We start from the raw sequence: 20,288 nt of genomic DNA, 5'->3' as shown, positions 1-20,288 counted from the left end.
TTTATTTTATTGTCCTTGAGATGGGAGAAAGGGGTATGTTTTCTAAAATGTAATGAAGTGAAGTGAAGCGGTCATACGGGTAGCAAAAACCAGACTGAGATCAAAATTAAAATGCCAGAGGAGAGTTTTTGTTGAGGGCCTCCAGTGAAAAAAATATTGGCAGCTTAAAACACAGGAACAAATAAACTTTGAAAATAATAATAACTAGAATGGCAGTTTTAAGGCTCCCAAGCCCCAGTACCAATAACAAACACTGGAAGAAGTGGGTTTAGTTTTTGATATTTGTTTGAAATCAGTAACTTCGCCAGTACTCCAGAAGAAGATTTTGAAAGGTTTTTTTTTTTTTTTTTTTTTTTTTTTCAAAAATATGTGTCAGGCAGCCATTTTGGTTCACACACAAACACCATTTTTGAAAAAGTGAATTGTACTGACACAGGCATGATGATTTTTAGGTTTGGAGTTAATCAAGTAAACCGTTTTTAAACTAAAGCAGTTTTAAATTTAAGAAGATGTAGGTCCAGCAGCTATCTTGTTTTACAAAACAACACCATTTTGCCATATTTGAATTCCATTGTCCTCAGGATGATGCCTACCAGATTTACAGTTAGTTGGTAAAATGGTTTACAAGCAAGCTGTTTGATGTTTGGGATGTGTTTTGGCGAATATGGTTGCAGTCATTTTTATTGTACAATTTATTGCAGCAACTTTTGTTTCGAAAACTTGAAGTGGATGTGGTTGCTGATGCAAAGTTTCAGATCAATTAGTTCACCGCGTCCCAAGAAGATTTTAAAAGGTTTTTAACACTAGATTCACCAGATTTTCAAACTACCTAGAAACGGCACATGGCTCACTTTGACCCATACATTTTTAAACTGCTTTGTTATGAAAATAAAAGACATACTATGGGATACAACTGAAAAGTTTGATTTATGAACACCATATCTAATATCTTTATCACAGAAAATCATATTTAAATAGAAAATTAAACATCAAAGGCTTTTTTTTTTTTTTTTAAATGAGTGCAAATATAGAACGACTGCAGGTGTAAACAGGTATATGTACACACAAAACAATAAAACCGAAATCACTGTTTCTAATACTACATAAAAAGAAAATATACACTACTTCTTCCTGTATGACAGCTGTACTCTGTGGAGGAGTGTATGTGTCTGCCAGCTGACTGTGCCTGCATCCAGGAGGCACAGACGCAGTTCTATTGAAACTATTGTGTAAACACCTGTAAACTGGTACATACAAACCTGTAAAATCAAAATGTTTTTTTTCTTAAAAGTATATATATATATATATATATATATATATATATATATATATATATATATATATATATATATATATAAAAAAGACGTTTCATATTAGGCACATAAGTTGCTATCATACCTGTCATTTCAGTTTGTTGTATGCATCTGAGTACAGCTTGCCATATTCCAATGAAAAAGACTACTTTCAAGATTAAATATTTCATTTTGATATATTCCCAGTCACATTTGTGGAATAAAATGAAGAATTGTTGTCTCCCAGGTACATTGAAAAATAAGCAATTCACTGAGTTGCATCTTGACAAATCTACAATCATAGCAATCTCTGTCTAGTAGTCAGTCTACAAACACAGGCTTGAAATAATAAAAAAAAAAAACATATGTGCTAGGAGGAGGAGGTGTGTTTTTGCTGCATTTACAAAAATAATAGAATATCTTACATTATATTTAAAAAAAAAGACATGTATTGTAATGCATGGGTCACATTGTCCCACGTGGCGGTTCTAGTCTTGGTTATAACTTTTTGCGATTCTGGCTATCAAATGGCATCAGGATATTTAATTCATATATTTAGCAAAAGTAAAAAATGGACATACACATATGATTCGCTGGCGGCTCTAGTGTTAAGGAAATGTGTCAGGCAGCCATCTTGCGTTATGCACAAACACCAGGTTTTAAAAAGTCAATTAAATTGGCGCAGGGATGATACTTGTCAACTTTGGAGTTAATCATCTAAACTATGTTCAACTGAAGCAGTTTTAAATTTGACAACGAAACATAGGTCTGGTCGCCATCTTGTTTTACGAAAACACTATTTTTCCATATTTGGATTTTATTGTCCCCAGGATGACGCATACCAAGTTAGGAGTTAGTTGGTTAAACTTTTTAATTTGGTGGCAGCCATTCTGATAGTAATTTATCACAGCAACTTCTGTTTCACAAATATGAAGTGAGCTTGGTTGCTGATGACTGTGACAAAGTGGCTTCTGATTGTGTACAGGTGATGGGTGATGCAGTGCAGGAATAATCACAGGCAGGCAATTTTAATTCAATTAGAAAGACTTTTGTAATGCCCAGTCTGGTGACCAAAACAGTAAACCTCCTGCAATACATACTTATGTGTAAAGCACGGAAGGTATTTACACAAACGGTTCTCCACAACCAAAATAATAACACTGTATCTATCCGCCCCACAATAATACAAGACACGGTCACCAGCCCCAGTGCATGCTGTAGTGCTCATGGTGGGTGATAATTTATTAAAGACAGTGAGTGTAAAGTGCAGTGATGATCCGGTTTAGTGCTGGCCAAAAGCGACAGCTCTGGATTCGTGCTTAGCTGTCTAGTGATTACAAAAAGACACAGACAGTTACTAAACACACAAACAATCAAAACACTCACAAAATATTTTCTATTTCAAGGGACAATCTCCTTGTATTTTAAACTAAGTGAAGGAAAAGATTAACATTTCTCTGGCCCATGTTATGCTATCCCGCATGACCCCTTGGTAAACAATTACAGCTGTGTCTATTGCTTGCAGCTTCTATCTTGTTTACCTTCCAGGTCAATACATTCCTGCAACAGAGTCTCACTTCCATCCAGGCTGACTGACTTCCCAACCTCAGAAACAAACTGTCAGGCCTGCCCTTCCAAAGACTTCTCCTTTCGCTATTTAGCACCCTCACAGGTCGAGAGGGAGATTTACAATCAGAACTCGTTGTATGTCTGTCACATATCCCACCTCTCAGAGTGGAGCCAAAGGAACTCTTGACTGAATTTAACTTTCCCATTACTCCACCCTCCCGGGAAAAATAATCTGCATTTTGATGGTCCTTTCCCGCACGGTGTACCATATGGTACATGAAGGGCTGCAATGCCAGATACCACAAGTTATTTGTGCATTGCTGTCCTTCATGTCCGTCTTGCTTAACCACTTGATTAGGGCGTGGTCTGTGACAAGATAAAATGAGTGCCTGTGGCAAAGTGCCCCACCACTGGGCTATTTATTTGTGTTGTATGTTGTGCGTAGTGTGTTAATGTTGGTGTATTGTAGTTGATACACGGGATAATATGGGTTATGAACAGGAGTGACTTAAAATTTATATTTGTATTTAGGCACGAGGATTAATATGTGAGCATAGGAGCCTGAGCATCCAGTGCCCAGAAGGGGGGAGCACAGACGACTACCGCCCACAAAGGGGGAGTTGGTGCATCCATGGCCCAAGAAGGGGCAGGAGCCACAACGTCCACAGCCCAATAGAGAGGTCCCGGAGCATCCACAGCCCAGGAGGGAGGAGACAGAGACTTTTCTGTGCTCTGAGGATATGCTGGACTGGGTGTTGGACCCAGAGTGGAGCGGGGAGGACCTCCCACTTGTTGTTGACCTGCTGTGGGCCAGAGATGGGGAACATTGGAAACTCTGGGAACAACATTACTACCTAGTGCTCTTTGTGAACCCGGCAGCCGTGGTGATCAATTACTTGGCTGCCGATATGGGACTGCCCTAGCAGGTTCCATTCCAAGTGGGAGGAGCCACGCCTACCTGCACCCTCATTCGGCTGAAGGGAGTCTACTTGCATCTCCCATCTCCACCAGCAGAGGAAGAATGCTTGCTGGTTCCGACCTCCAGAGCCAGAGGGAGAGGAGCTGTCTCCAGCAACAGAGGGAGAGGAGCCATTGCTGCCGTCTCCAGCAGCAGAGGGAGAGGTCCCACCACTGTCTCCAGAGCAGGAGGGAGAGCCGCACCAGACTCCTGCAAGTGAGGGACAGCCACACCAGTCCCCTGTAACAAGGGTAGACTACACGCCGCTCCCACCTCTGTGGCCAGGAGACTACATGCCTCTCCCACCTACGTTGCCAGGAGACTACATGCCGCTCCCACCTCCGTCTTGCCAGAAGACTACACGCTGCTCCCACCTCCACCGCTTCCACCGCCAGGAGTAGAGCAGCAGGAGCTGCCTCTGCATTGGCCACCTTCACCAGCAAAGGGTAAATGCCTGCTAGGTCCCCGTCCACCAGCAGAGGGTGAATGCCTGCTTGGGTCCCTTTCCACCAGCAGAGGGTGAATGCCTGCTTGGGTCCCTTTCCACCAGCAGAGGGTGAATGCCTGCTTGGGTCCCTTTCCACCAGCAGAGGGTGAATGCCTTCTGGTATCACTTCCCCCACCATCACGAGGAGAGGAGCTGGAGCTGCCTCTGCCTACATCACCAGAAGGATCAGGACTAGATACTGGTGGTCCTGGGGTTGCATAGGCTGCTGAGGGAACCACAGTGGCCGAGAAAAGGGCCAAAACCCACACCCCAGCTTGTCTTGACTCCCCGCACATCATTGCTCAGGGATGACTGCACGACACCGCCCAAGGATGCCTGCCTCGCTTCACCCAAGGATGCCTGCCTTGCTTCACCCAAGGATGCCCGGTAGCATCGCCTGGGGTTGCCTTCCTAGCATTGCCTGGAGTTGTCTGCTTTTCCATACCGCCTGGGGTTGCCTTTTGTTCCGCATTGCCTGGGGTTGCCTGCTGCTTCGCATTGCCATGGGCTGCACATTGCCTTTGGAGCCACCAGTGGCAGGGTATGAGGGAGAAGTGAAGCTCCCACTGCTGCCTTTATGGCCAGGGGCTCCCACTCCTGAGTTTGTCTCCCAAGGGTCTGCTGCTGCCTTCGCCTAGGGCTGCTGGCTCTGCTTCGCCTGGGGTCACCGGAACTGCTTCGCCAGGGGTTGCTGTCAGCTCTGCTTGGCCGCAGGGGTCAGTGTGGCCGGTGCCCCACCAGAGGGAGCTGCCGGCTAAGAAGAAATGGGGAGAGGTCAGGAGACCACCTTTCTCTGCAGCCTTTCCGCTGCCAGGACTGCCCTGGTTGAATGAGTCAGCCTGGAAGCTGTCAGCAGGTCTGCTGACAGCATTGCCCCTGGCAGTTTTTCCGCTGCCAGGGGTGCAACGGGACAAAGCAGCTTTTCCGCTGTGGGAGTGGACCACCATGCTGTCAGCCGTGCCACAGCCGGGAGGGGAGCTGACAGCATTTCATCCATGGGTGATGTGGGTTTTAAACCTGTTCCATCAGTCTCTGAAAGGCAGCGAGCGCACCATGTAGCCCAAACAGCATGGTTTAAAGTGAAACAACCCTTCTGGTGTTGAAAATGTGTTTTTTTTCTCTAGAGCTGCGGGTTCAGGGGATATGTCAGTATCCCTTTGTCAGGTCCAGTGTAGATAAACCTCACTTTTCCCATCTAGAAGTTCGTCGACCCAAGGCATAGGATACGCACTGAACTTGGCAATAGTATTTACCTCCCTGAAATCTACGCAGAAGAGGTTGGTGCTGTCTTTTTTGCCACTATGACAATAGGACTGCACCACTTGCTCCTGGAAGGTTCAATCACCTCGAGCATGTCCCATATCTCTTTGCGAATGCCACTTCGTCGACTTTCTGGGATCCGGTAAGGTCTCTCTCACATGGTGACACCTGATGGAGAGATAATGTTGTATTCAACCAAAGTAGTTGGTTCGTTATCTATGATTTTGCCATTTGTATCTCTTACACATTTAACCTCCTCTTTGAATGTTCTCTTGCTGTTGTAATATTGGGAAAACATTTTGGAATTGGTTTTAGCCCCCTTAGCAATGTTCATTTCTGTTTCTCTCTTGGCCTTTCTAACTTTCTTTTTGACTTGTGTTTGCAGTTCCATGTACACTTTCTTTGTACTTTGTTTTTGGTCCCTTTTAAACACTTTGTAAAGTGCCTCTGAATATTTTGTTTTTTGTGCCTCTAGTACTAATGTTTTTTTTAAAAGCCATCCTTTTTCTGTGGATGTTTTCTCTATTTTACTCCAATCTACTTCTGTTAGTCTCTGTTTCATACCTTCATAGTTTGCCTTTTTAAAATTGTAAACCTTAGCTTTAGCCATTACTTTTTGGGTTTTAAAAAGCACTTCAAATGAGACCATGTTGTGGTCTAAGTTTGCTAATGGTTCTCTGACCTCTGTTTTAGTTATTCTGTCTTCATTATTTGAAAAGACTAAATCAAGGCATGCCTCCCCTCTAGTCAGTGCCTTGACAAATTGTGTTAGGAAGCAGTCATTTGTCATTTCCACCATTTCAATTTCATCCGTCGTGCTCCCCACCGGGTTTTCCCATTTTATATGGGGGAAGTTGAAATCCCCCATTAGTATGGCTTCTCCTTTGCTACACGCATTTCTAATGTCATTGTATAACAGATTATTTTGCTCACTCTCTGAATCTGGCAGTCTATAGCTTGCTCCTATTATTATGACCTTTGAATATTTGTCCTTTATTCTGAAATTTGGATATACTAGTGCCCCAGCGCCATTAGCAATCTTACCTTCAATAGACCAGACCTGCTCCCAAGTGTGCACTAGTAATGGGTATTCATATTGGTCCCACACTATGTCCAAGCTTGATTACCACATGTCCAGAATATTGAAAGGGAGTGGAGTAGCATCTGATCTAGATTTCACAGTAACCTCGCCCTCTCGGTCACACTGCGTTCCGACTTCTTTTGACTGGCGTTTGTTACCATTTAAGCACTCTCCCACCAAACCCCAGACTTGTCTCAGTGATGTCCCCTCCCATTTTGCAGCCCTTCTTTTTTTATTTGTTTTTCTAGGATGGAAAATAGGAGAAAACATTTTGGCTTGAAAAGGAAACACATTACCAATTCGTCCCTTTTTCTTTTTTTCTGCCACGTTTACGTGTGCAGCTGACAGTGCCATTATTTGCATTATTTCTTCACATTTTGGCCAGTTTCAGCCCATAATAACTGGATGTGGCAATCTTTCCGCCACCCTTACTACCAGGTGATGTTTTATCGGTCCTACCGATAAATATACTTTTAGTGTGGGGTATGCCACCATGTCTCCACAGGAGATGGCCACCTGACCTCGTGGCTGCCACGACACACCACCCAAGAGAGCTGTCCTAATTAAGGTTTGCTCACATCCTGTGTCTACTAATGCATGGGTTTTCACATTGCCTAAAACCACGTCAATCATACACAGCCCCTCCCGACCATTTTCCCCATGCTTACCTATCTCAGGTGCCCAATTACATGAGGCCACGTCGCACTCCATGGCAGTGGGGCATGACCTGGCCCAATGTCCCAGTTGGTTGCACCTAAAACACGTTGGGGGGACAGAGGGAACAGTGGTTAGGTATTTTTCCCATTGCGGGAATGGCAACGGGGCAGGGGCAGTACCTGTACCGGTGCGTCCACCTCGGTGCCCGAAACAAACGCTGATTACTCGGTGCCGAATATGGTCACTAACACCGAAAGCTTGGCACCGACACCCACGCGCCATGTCAGTGCGCTATGCAGGGTCTTCAGCTGGTTTCCACCAGTGCAACCAGTCTGCAGCTAAACTCCCAAAGGAGCATGGGCACATGTGTTTAGGTCCAGACCACAGAGCCAGGGTCTGGCAGGAGACTTGGACTGATCCCCCTGTCAACGGTTCTCTAGAAGAATCAAGCGCAGAAGGGTAGCCCTCTCCCCAGCAGATTCCCATTCCTGGCTGGATAAAGACCCTACCTGCCCATCCAAGTCACGCAGGACGACCATTACAGTGCTAAAGAAAGCATATGCTTCAGCGGCGTTGTTGGTGAGCGGCGAACGCCATGTTCATCTTGGTCCTCTACGAGTCACAGCTAGCGGCAAGACTGCAGGAGAGGGCAAAGGAGACAGACACTGTGGAGCATCAGGCGACGATAGGAGTGATGACTGGCCTGATGGGGGAGCTAGGTCAGGCATCTAGGAGGTCTCTGGCGGTGCTAGTGGATGCTAGCTGATATCTTTGGCTGACCCAAGCCAAGGTGGTGGAGAAAGAGAAGGCTGCGATTCTGGATGCCCCTATTACACCGGGGCAGACATTCAGAGCGCCCTCCAGCACAGGCCAAACAATCAGACAGAGGAAAAGCCGCTGGCCAGGGGTAACCGGTTCTCCGTTTGGAGACAGAGGCAGAGGCCTAAAAAATATGGCCCGCTCCCAAGCCCAAGGGAGACCGCCCCTGAGGGGCTCCGGCTACCACCTTCCCTCCTCACAACCGGACTGACCACTGGACTCGATCCATAGCAAGGCTGCACCCAGGACTCCGGGGTGCTAACGACTATGACATTGCCCCCTATGGTTCTCTATGGAGAGAGATAAGGGTCCCCTAGGAGTAGACGCACTAGCTCACCCCTGGCCACGGGCTCTTGTGTGTGTTCCCTCCGCTAGTGCTATTACCCCTAACACAAGAGAGGATCAGGTTGGAGAAAACCTAGGTTTTGCTGGTCGCACCCAAATGGCTAAGGCACCCCTGGTTTGCTCTCTTTTCCAACATGTTTGGCCAACCGTGGCAGCTCCTGTTCCGCAAGGACCTCCTGAGCCAAGCGGAGGGGCTATGATGGCACCTGAACCCAGCCCAGCTCCAACTCTGGGTCTGGACGTTGAACGGAGCCATCTATCCAGACAAGGTTTGCCAGACGCCATGGTAGAGACACTGCAGTCTGCTATGGCGCCTAGCACTTGATCCCAGTTTTCATCTATATGGAATTTTTTCCAAGACTGGTGCATTGCTGGGGGACACGATCCTGTGACTTGCCCTACTGAAAGAATTCTAACCTTCTTACAACACCTGTTTGATGCAGGAAAATCTGCATCCACTCTGAAGGTCTACTTGGCAGCAATATCGGTGTACCATGATAAAATTGACTCTGTGACTGGGGCACACTTCCTGGCAGTGCAATTTCTTAAATGAACCAGGAGGCTCCAGCTTCCTATGAAAAGCATGGTCCCTAAGTGGGATCTGGAGCTAGTGCTGGGGGTCCTCACAGGTCCCCAATTTGAGCCATTGGCCTCAGCAGAGCAGCACCCTGTTTCCCACAAAGTGACGTTTTTATTAGTCATTACATCTTCCAGAAGAGTAAGTAAGCTTCATGCGCTGTCCATTGATGACACATGTATGGCTTTCACTGGAAGTGACTCGCAGGTAACATTAAGAACAAATCCATTCTTTTTGCCAAAGGTGGTATCCTCATTCCATATTAACCAACCAGTGGTTTTAGAAACTTTCAGACCTCCCCCGCACGAGTCAGAGGAGGACCATAGACAGCACATGCCTTGCCTGGTCCAGGTTCTGCGCTGTTACTTAGATAGGACAGCGTCCTGGGGACAGACCAACCAGCTTTTTGTCTGCTATGGGTCCCGCTCTAGATGTCAAGCCCTATCGAAGCAATGGCTAGCGCACTGGATGACAGATGCCATACACTTGGCATATGAACAGATGGACTCCCCCATGCCAGGGGACATTACAGCCCATTCTACCAGGGCTCAAGCAACTTCGTGGGCTCTCTTTCATGGCACCTCCTTGGATGATCTTTGAAATTTGTGCGCTTTTACCACCTTGATGTTGCAAACCGAGCAAGGCCCTCTCTGGGCTCTAGGGTGTTGCAGGCGGCATGACCTTAGGCGTCATGAAGGCTCTGAGGCTATCGCAGTAGGGCTGTACTATCGGTAATCTGGAGGCACGACAGCTTTGGTACAGCTTCCCATCCGGTAATGGTTGTCATTCCACTTAAAAGGGAACGTTAGGTTATTAACAAAACCCTGGTTCCCTGAAAAGAATGACAACCATTATCCTTCAAGGTCGTGTCCCCAGCTGACCTTCGAGTTCGAAAATGGTGATATGCTACTCTGACCCTTTTCAGCAGGAGGTGGGAGGGACTTCCTCCTCACAGTAGGGCCCTGATAGGGCAGCTTTTATATATATGCTCAGTGTTTGACGGGTTAGAGAGGCTCTTCCCATTTAGTAATGGTTGTCATTCTTTTCAGGGAACCAGGGTTATGGTAATAACCTAATATTTAAGTACATTTATAAAAATAAATAAATAAATAGTCAACTTTGCGCCCCAAAGGCGGGTTTTAAGTTTAGGGCAAATAGGCAATTTTTTAATGCCGCAGGCTTTAGCCAATCAAATCAAAGTAGTAATTGTGATGCAATATTTGGGTCGGAACTTCCTCTCACACAATGAATCATGTGCAAGCCATGCTTGATTGACAACTTATGATTGGTCATTTTTATTTCAGAAAAGAATTTACACAGGATTAAGACAGCTGGTCAAATGCTGACAAATAGCTTCAAATTGCTGGCTTTTGAGAAGTGCAATTTTCTGGAGTGTTATGACTATATAACGTAAAGCCCTGACGCTTTATCCTGTGGAAGGTGGAGCGAAGACTAGAGGATACTAACTAGACAATGGTTAGTAAATGATTGATTTTCATTGTGTTTAATAATTGTTTAAAATATAACAATATGTTCTCGCTGGTTTGGTGACTTTTGGTCTGTTTGACTTCTTAAATTGTATTCACTGCGAATATATGTAAGTAAATTTATTTTCTGTCTACTTAAATTAAAACATTTTAAATGGTTTACATGGGAGATATAGTGATTGGAAGTGTTCTGTCTATAGACAGTTTTCCGTCTTAAAAATATTTTGGGAACTGAAAAATGAGTGTGTGTTTGAAATGTGTTCTGTAGCAATGGTGAGCATTGGGCGAATCGACAGCTGATTTTGTATGCAAAAAATAAAAGCTGCTTTCAGCTTCTTGCAATTTAATGTGAAAAAATAGGCATTTTATTTTCCATACAGTATTTCACATTGTGAATTCATACTTTTATCACCAGGTGCAGCAGAGTGAGGTAATTGATGTACCTGTGTTTTGGTGTTCCACCTGTGACGATGTAAGCCAGTTGCACTATTGTTTTGCTCCATCTGAATCCAAATGCAGTACCATTTGATGTTCTGGTTGTATTGTATTGTTTAGTGGTATATTGTAGGGCGAATTGACGGATGGCAGTATTCCATCTGCAGTAAACCGTATTTTAAATTTGTTGTGGTGGTGTGGCATAACAGTTTTTTTTATTATTATTATTTATTGTAGGAAGTGAAACAACACCAGCCATTGTTTCTGGTAGTTTTCTTCCCCTGAGTTTATGTCTTGCACTTTGCTTTTGAAATTATTGCCCCCTTTGTATTAGTTTGTGTATATGCACGGTTTTATTTGTCTTTATAGTTTTAATAATAGTGTGTAGAGTTTAGCTAGCTTTTAGTGTGTGTGTGTGTCTATAGGAGCTGCTAGGGAGAACATCGCTATTGTGGCACCTCTGCTCTACAGAGCAGTGATTGTTCAGTCAAGTCAGGTGCTGGATTGTGTTTTTCTTTTTGAATGGTGCACTATTACAGTGGCTCTCAAAAGTATTCACCCCCCCTTGGACTTTTCCACATTTTACAACAACATGGAATCAAATGGATTTAATTAGGAGTTTTCTGCCATTGATCAAGACAAAAAAAGTCCATAGTGTCAATGTGAAAAATGAAATGTACAAATTGTTCTAAATTAATTACAAATTTAAAACAGAAATAAAATGATTGCATAAGTATTCACCCCCTTTGCTATGACACACCTAATTAAGCTTTGGTGCAACAAATTGTCTTCAGAAGACACTAATTCGTTGAATGGAGTCCACCTGTATGCAATTAAGATGTTTCGCATGATTTCAGATTAAATACACCTGTCTCTGGGAGGTCCCACAGTTGGTTAGTACATTTCCTAACAAAAACTACATCATGAAGAAGAAGGAACATTCAAAGCAAATCCAGAATAAGGTTCTTCAAAAGCACCAATCAGGGGTAGGATATAAAAACATTTCCAAGGGATTGAATATCCCCAGGAGCACAGTAAAGTCCATTATTAAGAAATGGAGAGAATATGGCACAACTGTGAATCTGTTTAGAACAGTCCTCAAAACGTCCTCAAAAATCCGGATGAGAAGGGCACTAGTCAGGGAGGTGTTACATTCTTTCAAGGCTGACCTGGGAGACACTGTGCATATGGCAACAATAGCCAGGGTGCTTCACAAAACTGACCAGCAGGACAATGACCCCAAACATACAGACAAAGCCACACTGGAGTGGGTTAAAAACAAAAAGTTCAATGCCCTGGAGTGGCCCAGTTAAAGCCCGGACCTCAATCCAATTGATAATATGTGGAAAGAGTTGAAAATTGCTGTTCACCAAAGGTCCCTATCCAACTTGACGGAGCTTGAGCAATTTTGCAAAGATGAATGGACAAAAACTGTAGTGTCCAGGTGTGCAAAGCTGGTAGAGACTTATCCAAATAGACTCATGGCTGTAATTGCTGCCAAAGGTGCCTCTACCAAATATTGACTCAAGGGGGTGAATACTTATGCAATCAATTATTTTCTGTTTTGTATTTTTAATTAATTTAGAACAATTTGTAGATTTCATTTTTCACTTTGACATTCTGGACTTTTTTTGTCTTGATCAGTGGCAAAAACTCCTAATAAATCCATTTTGACTCCATGTTATTCCACAATAAAATGTGGAAAAGTCCAAGGGGAGTGAATACTTTTGAGAGCCACTGTATGTTGATTATTTAAGTCTGTAAGTCTGGTGTGATGATTTGTTTTGTAGGTACACCTTTTTATATATTTACTTAATTATTCACATGTGGTTTCTTTTTGCTTATTTTGTCACAGGTGGTGTTTAACTGCCATTCTGGGCTTTAGTGGGTGGAGCAGCCAAACATTATTTATTAATTAATTGGATTGATGTTTCTCTATCTCTGCTCTAGTTGTCGCTGGGGACAATAAGTAAACAATTATTTTTAATGCGATACATGGTTAATATTGTGTTTTTGTTCTATTCCACTGCAGCAATTACTGATTTAGTTTTGTTATTTTGTTATCTATAATAAAGGTTTTGCTGAAAAGAGCACAACCAATTTCCATTCTTTTGTCTTTTCATTTATTTGAGAGGGGCTCTGTGGGTGTACCCAAATATTGCTGATATATAGATAAGGTTATTGGAGGCTCTATTCTTTGTTAAACTATAGAAGGTTTAGTTTGGATAACGACCTGGCCAATTAAGTAGACATGATCATGGCCACCGCAGAAAACATCCATATTTAGCTGGGAACAAGGTATTCTCAGCACAGCTAAGATTTTAGTTTTGGTTTGAAGGGAGGAGGAGCTTAGCATGATTTTTAATTGTTGCTTGACAGACACCCTTATGCAGGGTGACTTACAGAGATAACAAGTTATTACAATATAGCTAAGAGATTACAATACAGTTTTTTGTTTGGGGATTTTTAAAATTTATTTTCTGTTTGCACTTTCTTTTGTCAAAAGAAATGGTTTTTCAAGTTTCTGAGCACAGTGTGTTTGTTTTTGTAGTGTAAAAGGGTTTGAAAGAAAAACACACCAGGATGAGATGAAATGCATGAAAGTCACTTCACAAGAACATGGCAAGTTTATTCAGACAAAAAAATTGAACGGATCAATGAGCAGCTAACTCATAACCAGATGAAAACCAGTCTCACTCCAACTCACTATCACTCTCTCTCTCTCTCTTTCTTTCTCTCTCTCGTCACCGATCAAAATCTCACTTTTTATTCTGCACAGTAGATTTCCCACATTCAAGCAAATAACAATAACAAGGCAAATTTAGACAAACCAGTTAAATTACTTTCAGTGGCACTTTCTATTCTCATCAAATAAACTGTCCACTAACCAAACTAAATAACTAAAAATAAATCTCACAGTAGGTTTTATGCATATGTGCTTTGTATTTGTAGTGTATTGTGGCAGAGCAAAGCTCTGCTCTTTAGAAATTGGCAGGGATGGGGTTAACTTCCCCTACCTGCCTGGGTTTATTATGTTCAGGTGGCTGGGGTTGATTAGTTGATTAGGTTGATTAACGATCAATCAGCGCCCAGCCACCTGATATAAAAGGAGGCCTCTGCTTCTCATGGGGGAGAGGGAGCTGAGGAAGCAGGTTGGTGTTTGTTTTGTGGTTTTTGAATTTTCTAAATCCAGTGAAGGCATTGCCCAGCCTGGAAACTTTATTTTTGTGAGTTTTGTTTTTGCTTTATTTGTGTTTGAGTATCTGTTATTTTGCCCTTGTGCACTTTATTTTTGTTTATTTATAATAAAATAGTTATTTTTTTGAACTGCAGTCTGTCTCTGGGCCTCTATCCACTCGCCAGCCTGCCACATGTATACATACAGTTTTTGCCACTAATAAAATAAAAAAATGTCCATAATGTCAACGTGAGAAATAAAATCTACAAATTGTTCTAAATTAATTACAAATACAAAACAGAAAATAATTGATTGCATAAGTATTCATCCCTTTGAGTCAATATTTGGAAGAGGCACCTTTGGCAGCAATTACAGTCATGAGTCTATTTGAATAAGTCTCTACCAGCTTTTCACATCTGGACACTATAGTTTTTGCCCATTCTTCTTTACAAAATTGCTCAAGCTCCGTCAAGTTGGATGGGGACCTTTGGTGAACAGCAATTTTCAACTCGTTCCACATATTCTCAATTGAATTGAGGTCTGGGCTTTGACTGGGCCATTCCAGGACATTGACCTTTTTGTTTTTAAGCCACTCCAGTGTGGCTTTGGCTGTATGTTTGGGGTCATTGTCCTGCAGGAAGATGAATCTTCTCCCAAGTCCCAGGTCTCTTGCAGACTTCAGCAGGTTTTCTTCCAAGATTTCTCTGTAGTTTGCTACACCCATTTTGCCCTCTACCTTCACAAGCTTTCCAGGACCTGACGCAGAGATGCATCCTGATAGGATGATGATCCCACCACCATGCTTCATGGTAGGGATGTTGTTCTCAGGATGATGGAGTGCTTAGCGTTGAGGCCAAAAAACTCTATTTTGGTCTCATCAGATCATTCAATCTTTTTTCACTTGGTCTCAGAGTCTCCTACATTCCTTCTGGCAAACTCTATCCAAGATTTGATGTGAGTTTTTTTCAACAATGGCTTTCTTTTTGACACTCTCCGTTAAAGGCCAGTTTTGTGAAGCACCCTGGCTATTACTGCAGTATGCAGTGTCTCCCAGCTCAGCCGTGGAAGACTGTAACTCCTGTAGACTTGCCATAGGCCTCTTGATGGCCTCCCTGACTAGTGCCCTTCTCAACCTGATACTCAGTTTTTGAGGACGGCCTGTTCTAGACAGATTCACAGTTGTGCCATATTCTCTCCATTTCTTAATAATGGACTTTACTGTGCTCCTGGGGATATTCAATGCCTTGGAAATGTTCTTATATTCTTGCTTTGAATGTTCCTTCGTCTTCATGATGTAGTTTTTGTTAGGAAATGTACTAACCAAAGGTGGGACCTCCCAGAGACAGGTGTATTTAATCTGAAATCATGTGAAACACCTTAATTGCACACAGGTGGACTCCGTTCAACTAATTATGTGACTTCTAAAGACAATTGGTAGCACCAGAGCTTATTTAGGTGTGTCATAGCAAAGGGGGTGAATACTTATGCAATCAATTATTTTCTGTTTTATATTTGTAATTAATTTAGAACAACTTGTAGATTTTATTTTTCACTTTGACATTATGGACTTTTTTGGGGTTGATCAGTGGCAAAAACTCCTAATTAAATCCATTTTGATTCCATGTTGTAACACAACAAAATGTGAAAAATTCAAGGGCGGTGAATACTTTTAAGAGCCACTGTATTTTCAGTCTTGGCTACTTTGCTTTGCTCAAACCCAGGGGAGATATTTGATGTATGCAAAGTTAATTGGTTTAAATCATGTTTGTAATGTAAACTATTTTCGGTGACATCGGATCTTTGGTGTTTGCCCGTCCACCCGAAGTTGGGGCCCACCCAAATTTCCATTCCTAGCTAAGCCACTGGTGTAGCAGCAAGTGTAGGGTGAGTTAAAGCGCTCCTGAGGTAACCTGTTTTAAGACTAAGACAATAACGTAAGCAGCAAGTAAAGAAAATATATTATACTATTATTTTATATCTTCTTGAATTTGCTGGTGTGGGTTCTGGTAGCCTCCTAGTGGTGAATTCTTGTACAACACTTGTAACTTCTTTGCTTAATTTGCAATATTTTGCCTTTTTAAATTCTAAAGTGTTTTGTTTTTATAATAATTGAAATATTTTGAAACTACTCATGTGTCAGCTTACCTTCATTTATGAAAGGGGTCTGCAATTTGGGGAACCTGGCCGTACTTATTAGAAACGTATTTTAACAAATCACTACTTCTTTGGGCGAAATTCCCAATGTGGAGTAGTCAAACAAAACAATAATTACATAAGAGGAGCATTTTGATTCACTTTCAATAACAACATGCTTCCTTAGCCATTTTAGATGCCTAATGAGTCAAACCAATAGCAGACTCTAACACACAACCATTCAGACACACCAGGCTCTCTGTTGTGTTCAACCCGTTCTCCCTTTTTACTAGCCCTGCCCCGGGATAATCCACTATAACCCCCCCCCAACAAACATGAGAAGAAACAGCACAATGCAAAACATGAAAAGAGATGTCAGAGCAGATGAGGGTAAAAAATCCAAAAATTTTATTGAGCTGAGATGTAAAACATGGAGCTTAGTGAGTGACAGAGAACCCCAAAAAATTAGAGACTTAAATATTTTTTATTAATATTAGATTTGAAAAAAGATGTATCACTGAAGCCTTGTGTCACTAAAATAATAATAAACATACTAATTATGATAATAGTAATATCTTAACTTTTGACCCATCAGCTTAAGTGATGCAGTTTGAGCCTCACTACCATGCCTGTATAATAGTTTTGCCACAGTATTTTGCAGTGTTTTTGCAGTCTTCCCTCATTTCCTGTGATTATACATTAACCATTGGTTACTCTGGTTTGCCATGTTTATTCATATGCTTTACCATATCTCACTATTCTTTACAATGCTATTTATACTTCACCATGCTTTCACTGTGCTTTCTTACACTGCTGTGCTTTGACTGTGGGAAGCTAAGGGTGGAAATGATTAATAGTCTCAAGAGGCACTCATGTCAGCATGCCCTTGAGAAAGGCAGCGCTGGGCAGGGGAGAGGTGTCTCTCGATCCCCCACAGTGTCGCCTCCCAGTTCAAATGGCCCTGGTGAGACTAGTGAGCAGAGCAATGCAGAGCCCCAGCCCTGCAGTGACCGATGCACAGCTCCTTCCCCCACCGCTGAGGGGACGGATAGGGCAGGCAGTCACCGGGCTGGATTTGAACTCCTGGATGAAACCGAGGTCAACTATATATGTACCCTGGAAAACAAAAAGGAAAATCATGAGACATTGATATTCATACAGCCCTTATAACATTTTAAAATGGTACCTGTGCAGTTTTTCCCTCTGCTATTCCCATGGTTATACTATGCATTTACCATGGCTTGCTATGTCTTTTTGGGCTTTGCAATGTTTATCTATGTAGAGTGGCTCAGGGTGCAGAGCCACACAATGTGGGGTTAATTTAGCAGATGTAGAGTGCTGAATACAGGCCCAGGCACAGAACAGGCCATGGGTGCAACAATAAAACCTAAGCACTGCCCATATGGGGTGCTGTCTGTTGAAGCCCTCATGTTAATGTCGTCATCTGGTTAATGAACTGTGAACAGTTCTGAAGCTGTGTGAGAGTCTTCAGGTCATTCACTCAGCATTGCATCACTTGGTGATGTCACTAGGTGATGTCACATATTGATGTCGCTCAGAGTTCATTAACCAGGTGATGTGTGAGCTTCAGCACGGGGAGAGTCTATGGAGACCCCCCCCCCCCCCCCCCCCCCAGTTCTGTTCCTGTGTTTGTTCTCACATTGGACATGGACACTGCTGTGAGCTGAGGCAGACCGCGCACCGTACTCTCGAAGTTATCGACAGCAGTATCATTCCAGACAAAGGAGTTCATCAGCACAACCAGCTCACTGAAACAGAACAACAATCAAATAAATGAACAAACAATAAATCAACAAGCATGTTAATGACGATCACCTCATCAACGTAACAGTCAATACAAAACCAGAGCTGCCAGTAACACAAAGATCCTTCCCTTCACCACTCTATTTTTGCACAGTATTTTTGTAGTTCCCTTTCAATTCGAAAATAACCATCAAGGATGGGATATCGCCCCCAGGTGGTAGGATTTAGCTGAGCTTATGTCAAAGTTGCCGATAGGCTGGTGCATGCACTGACATCTAAGCCCGCCACCTCGTCAGCTTAGAATACCCAGTGCACGCAGCATCACGTTCTCCTTTGCTTTCAGCCAGGTAGGTATAAGTACGTAAGTATTTTTCTCTCTATCACTTACATTCTTGTATTACACTGTTGTATTCATTTTAGCTTTAAGCTTGGGAAGCTGGCTACTGCCCCTTCCCCGAGTTGATTCAGTGTTAGCTTGGTGAGCGATTTAAACAATTATGTTTTATACTTTTCACACTTGCTCTTACTAAGCGTTTCTATCCATGTTGGCCTTTGGCCGCCCATCTTTTTTGCATATTAATATTTTATTAATATTGCTGATATATTGGTTATTGTCGTGTTTTTTGATCTGTTCTCTCCGTATAGTAGAATAGATCTCAGTACGGGTATGCTGCACGTTCTGCCTACTAGGCCACGCAATTGCAGCCTCAGTCTTGAGTTTTTCAGCAGCCCAGGGTTGGAGCTTGCTTGTCAGCCAGCACAGTAATATCACCCACGGCTTATACTAACTCGCCGCGTGGTCGCTATTAGCTTAGCTATGCGTTATGCATTGGCTATAGTACCACTGCATTAAAAATAAATAAAAAGAAGAAAACTACCACAAACATATTTGTTGTATGTGTATATATTACTGTATTATTGCATTACCATACAGACAGGTCTGTAGCACCTTAGACCTTTTGGCCTGTGTTTTCAGAGCACTGTAGGTAAGTATAGTACCAGCACCCTTCAGACTTGCCTGTTGTACTTTTTAGCACCTGCACCATCTTGGAGTGTTTACATTCCTGAGCACATCACATCCAGCTATGTGCTCTATGCGGCACTTCGACGCTCGGTGCACACGCGCAGCGATTCGGCACTCAACGTTCGGTGCAAGCACCTTGGTGCACATGCTCGGCATTCGACACTCTGCACGCGCATCGGCCCGCGACACGGCACTTCGAGGCTTGGTGCACGCGCTCGCCGCTTCAGCGCACGACGTTTGTTGTACGCGCCTTGGTGCTCGGTGCACACGTTTGAAGCTTGGCACTCTGTTCTCGGCAGAGTGCTTCTACGTTCAGTGCACATGCTCACCGCTTTGAAACTCAGTGTCAGGTCCACGCGTCTTGATGCTCAGTACAGGTACATTGGTGCTTGAACGTACTCAGTGCTTCACACTCATCATACATAATGTCCGGCTTCCATAGATGCCTGACTTGCAACTCTAAGTTGTCAGCATCAGACTCACATGAGGACTGTGTGGCTAGCCTGGGGCTAGAGCATGCTGCGTCTGCCTTGGCAGACAAAACATACTGTTAACTGTACGCTAAATTTCAACTGCGCACTATCCGCCACAGGGCGAATGCTGCAGTTGGGGTTCATTCTCCCTCGTCTCAGGCATCTCACTCCAAGTCCGCCCCACCTTCGGGGTCGTGAACACCTCCACTCAGACTGCAGCTGTCACAGAGCCCGTCTTCCAAGTTAAATGCTAGCCAAAGATCTCCAGACACCAGACGTGCTCGGAAATGTTTCTCCAGCTCGTCTATGCAGCCACGGGGTTATTCTCCCTCTAGCAGAAAAAGCCCCCGCCATCATTTACCCTGTAGGGAAGAGGATCGCCCTAGATCCCACTCCTGGTCACCTTATCAAAGGGATTGATCTCGATCTCCTCATGGGGACAGGCGCCATAGGGACAGGTCGGGCGTGTCAGAGCTCACGTCCAAGATGTCCAAATTCATGGATGTCATGATGGGCCAGCAGTCTCTGCTCATGTCCTTGGTGCCAAATATCGCACCTCGACCCAGGGATGAACCAGTTGAGTCGCTTGCCTGCGGTTCCTCCACAGACTGTCGACTCCATCTGTACAACAGCAAGACCCACCCTTGGCGTCTTGAGATCTGGATGCGATATCTAGGGACGCATCAGACATGGAACCCCTCCTCTATGAGTCAACACAGAGCTGGTCTTGAGGCACTCTGAGCAGGAGC

The 20,288-nt window shown here is 43.5% G+C and overlaps 1 protein-coding gene across 1 annotated transcript in view; it reads right to left on the bottom strand.

The window, feature by feature from the left end:
- Window positions 1-16,676: 16,676 nt before the first annotated feature.
- Window positions 16,677-20,288, bottom strand: part of LOC121325493 (DBH-like monooxygenase protein 2 homolog) — a 44,958-nt gene continuing 41,346 nt past the window's right edge. Inside the window, exons 13-14 of the mRNA XM_041268009.1 lie at window positions 17,939-18,047; window positions 16,677-17,394 (exon numbers count right to left, since the gene is read on the bottom strand). Of these exons, the coding sequence (XP_041123943.1) occupies window positions 17,230-17,394; window positions 17,939-18,047 (274 nt within the window). The 3' untranslated portion in view covers window positions 16,677-17,229. The remainder of the gene's footprint in view (window positions 17,395-17,938; window positions 18,048-20,288) is intronic.

The sequence above is a fragment of the Polyodon spathula genome, chromosome 13 (assembly GCF_017654505.1).
Source record: "Polyodon spathula isolate WHYD16114869_AA chromosome 13, ASM1765450v1, whole genome shotgun sequence".
NCBI classification, from domain to species: domain Eukaryota; kingdom Metazoa; phylum Chordata; class Actinopteri; order Acipenseriformes; family Polyodontidae; genus Polyodon; species Polyodon spathula.
The sequence above is the reverse complement of the archived record's forward strand: the minus strand, read 5'-3'. Positions and strand labels throughout refer to the sequence as shown.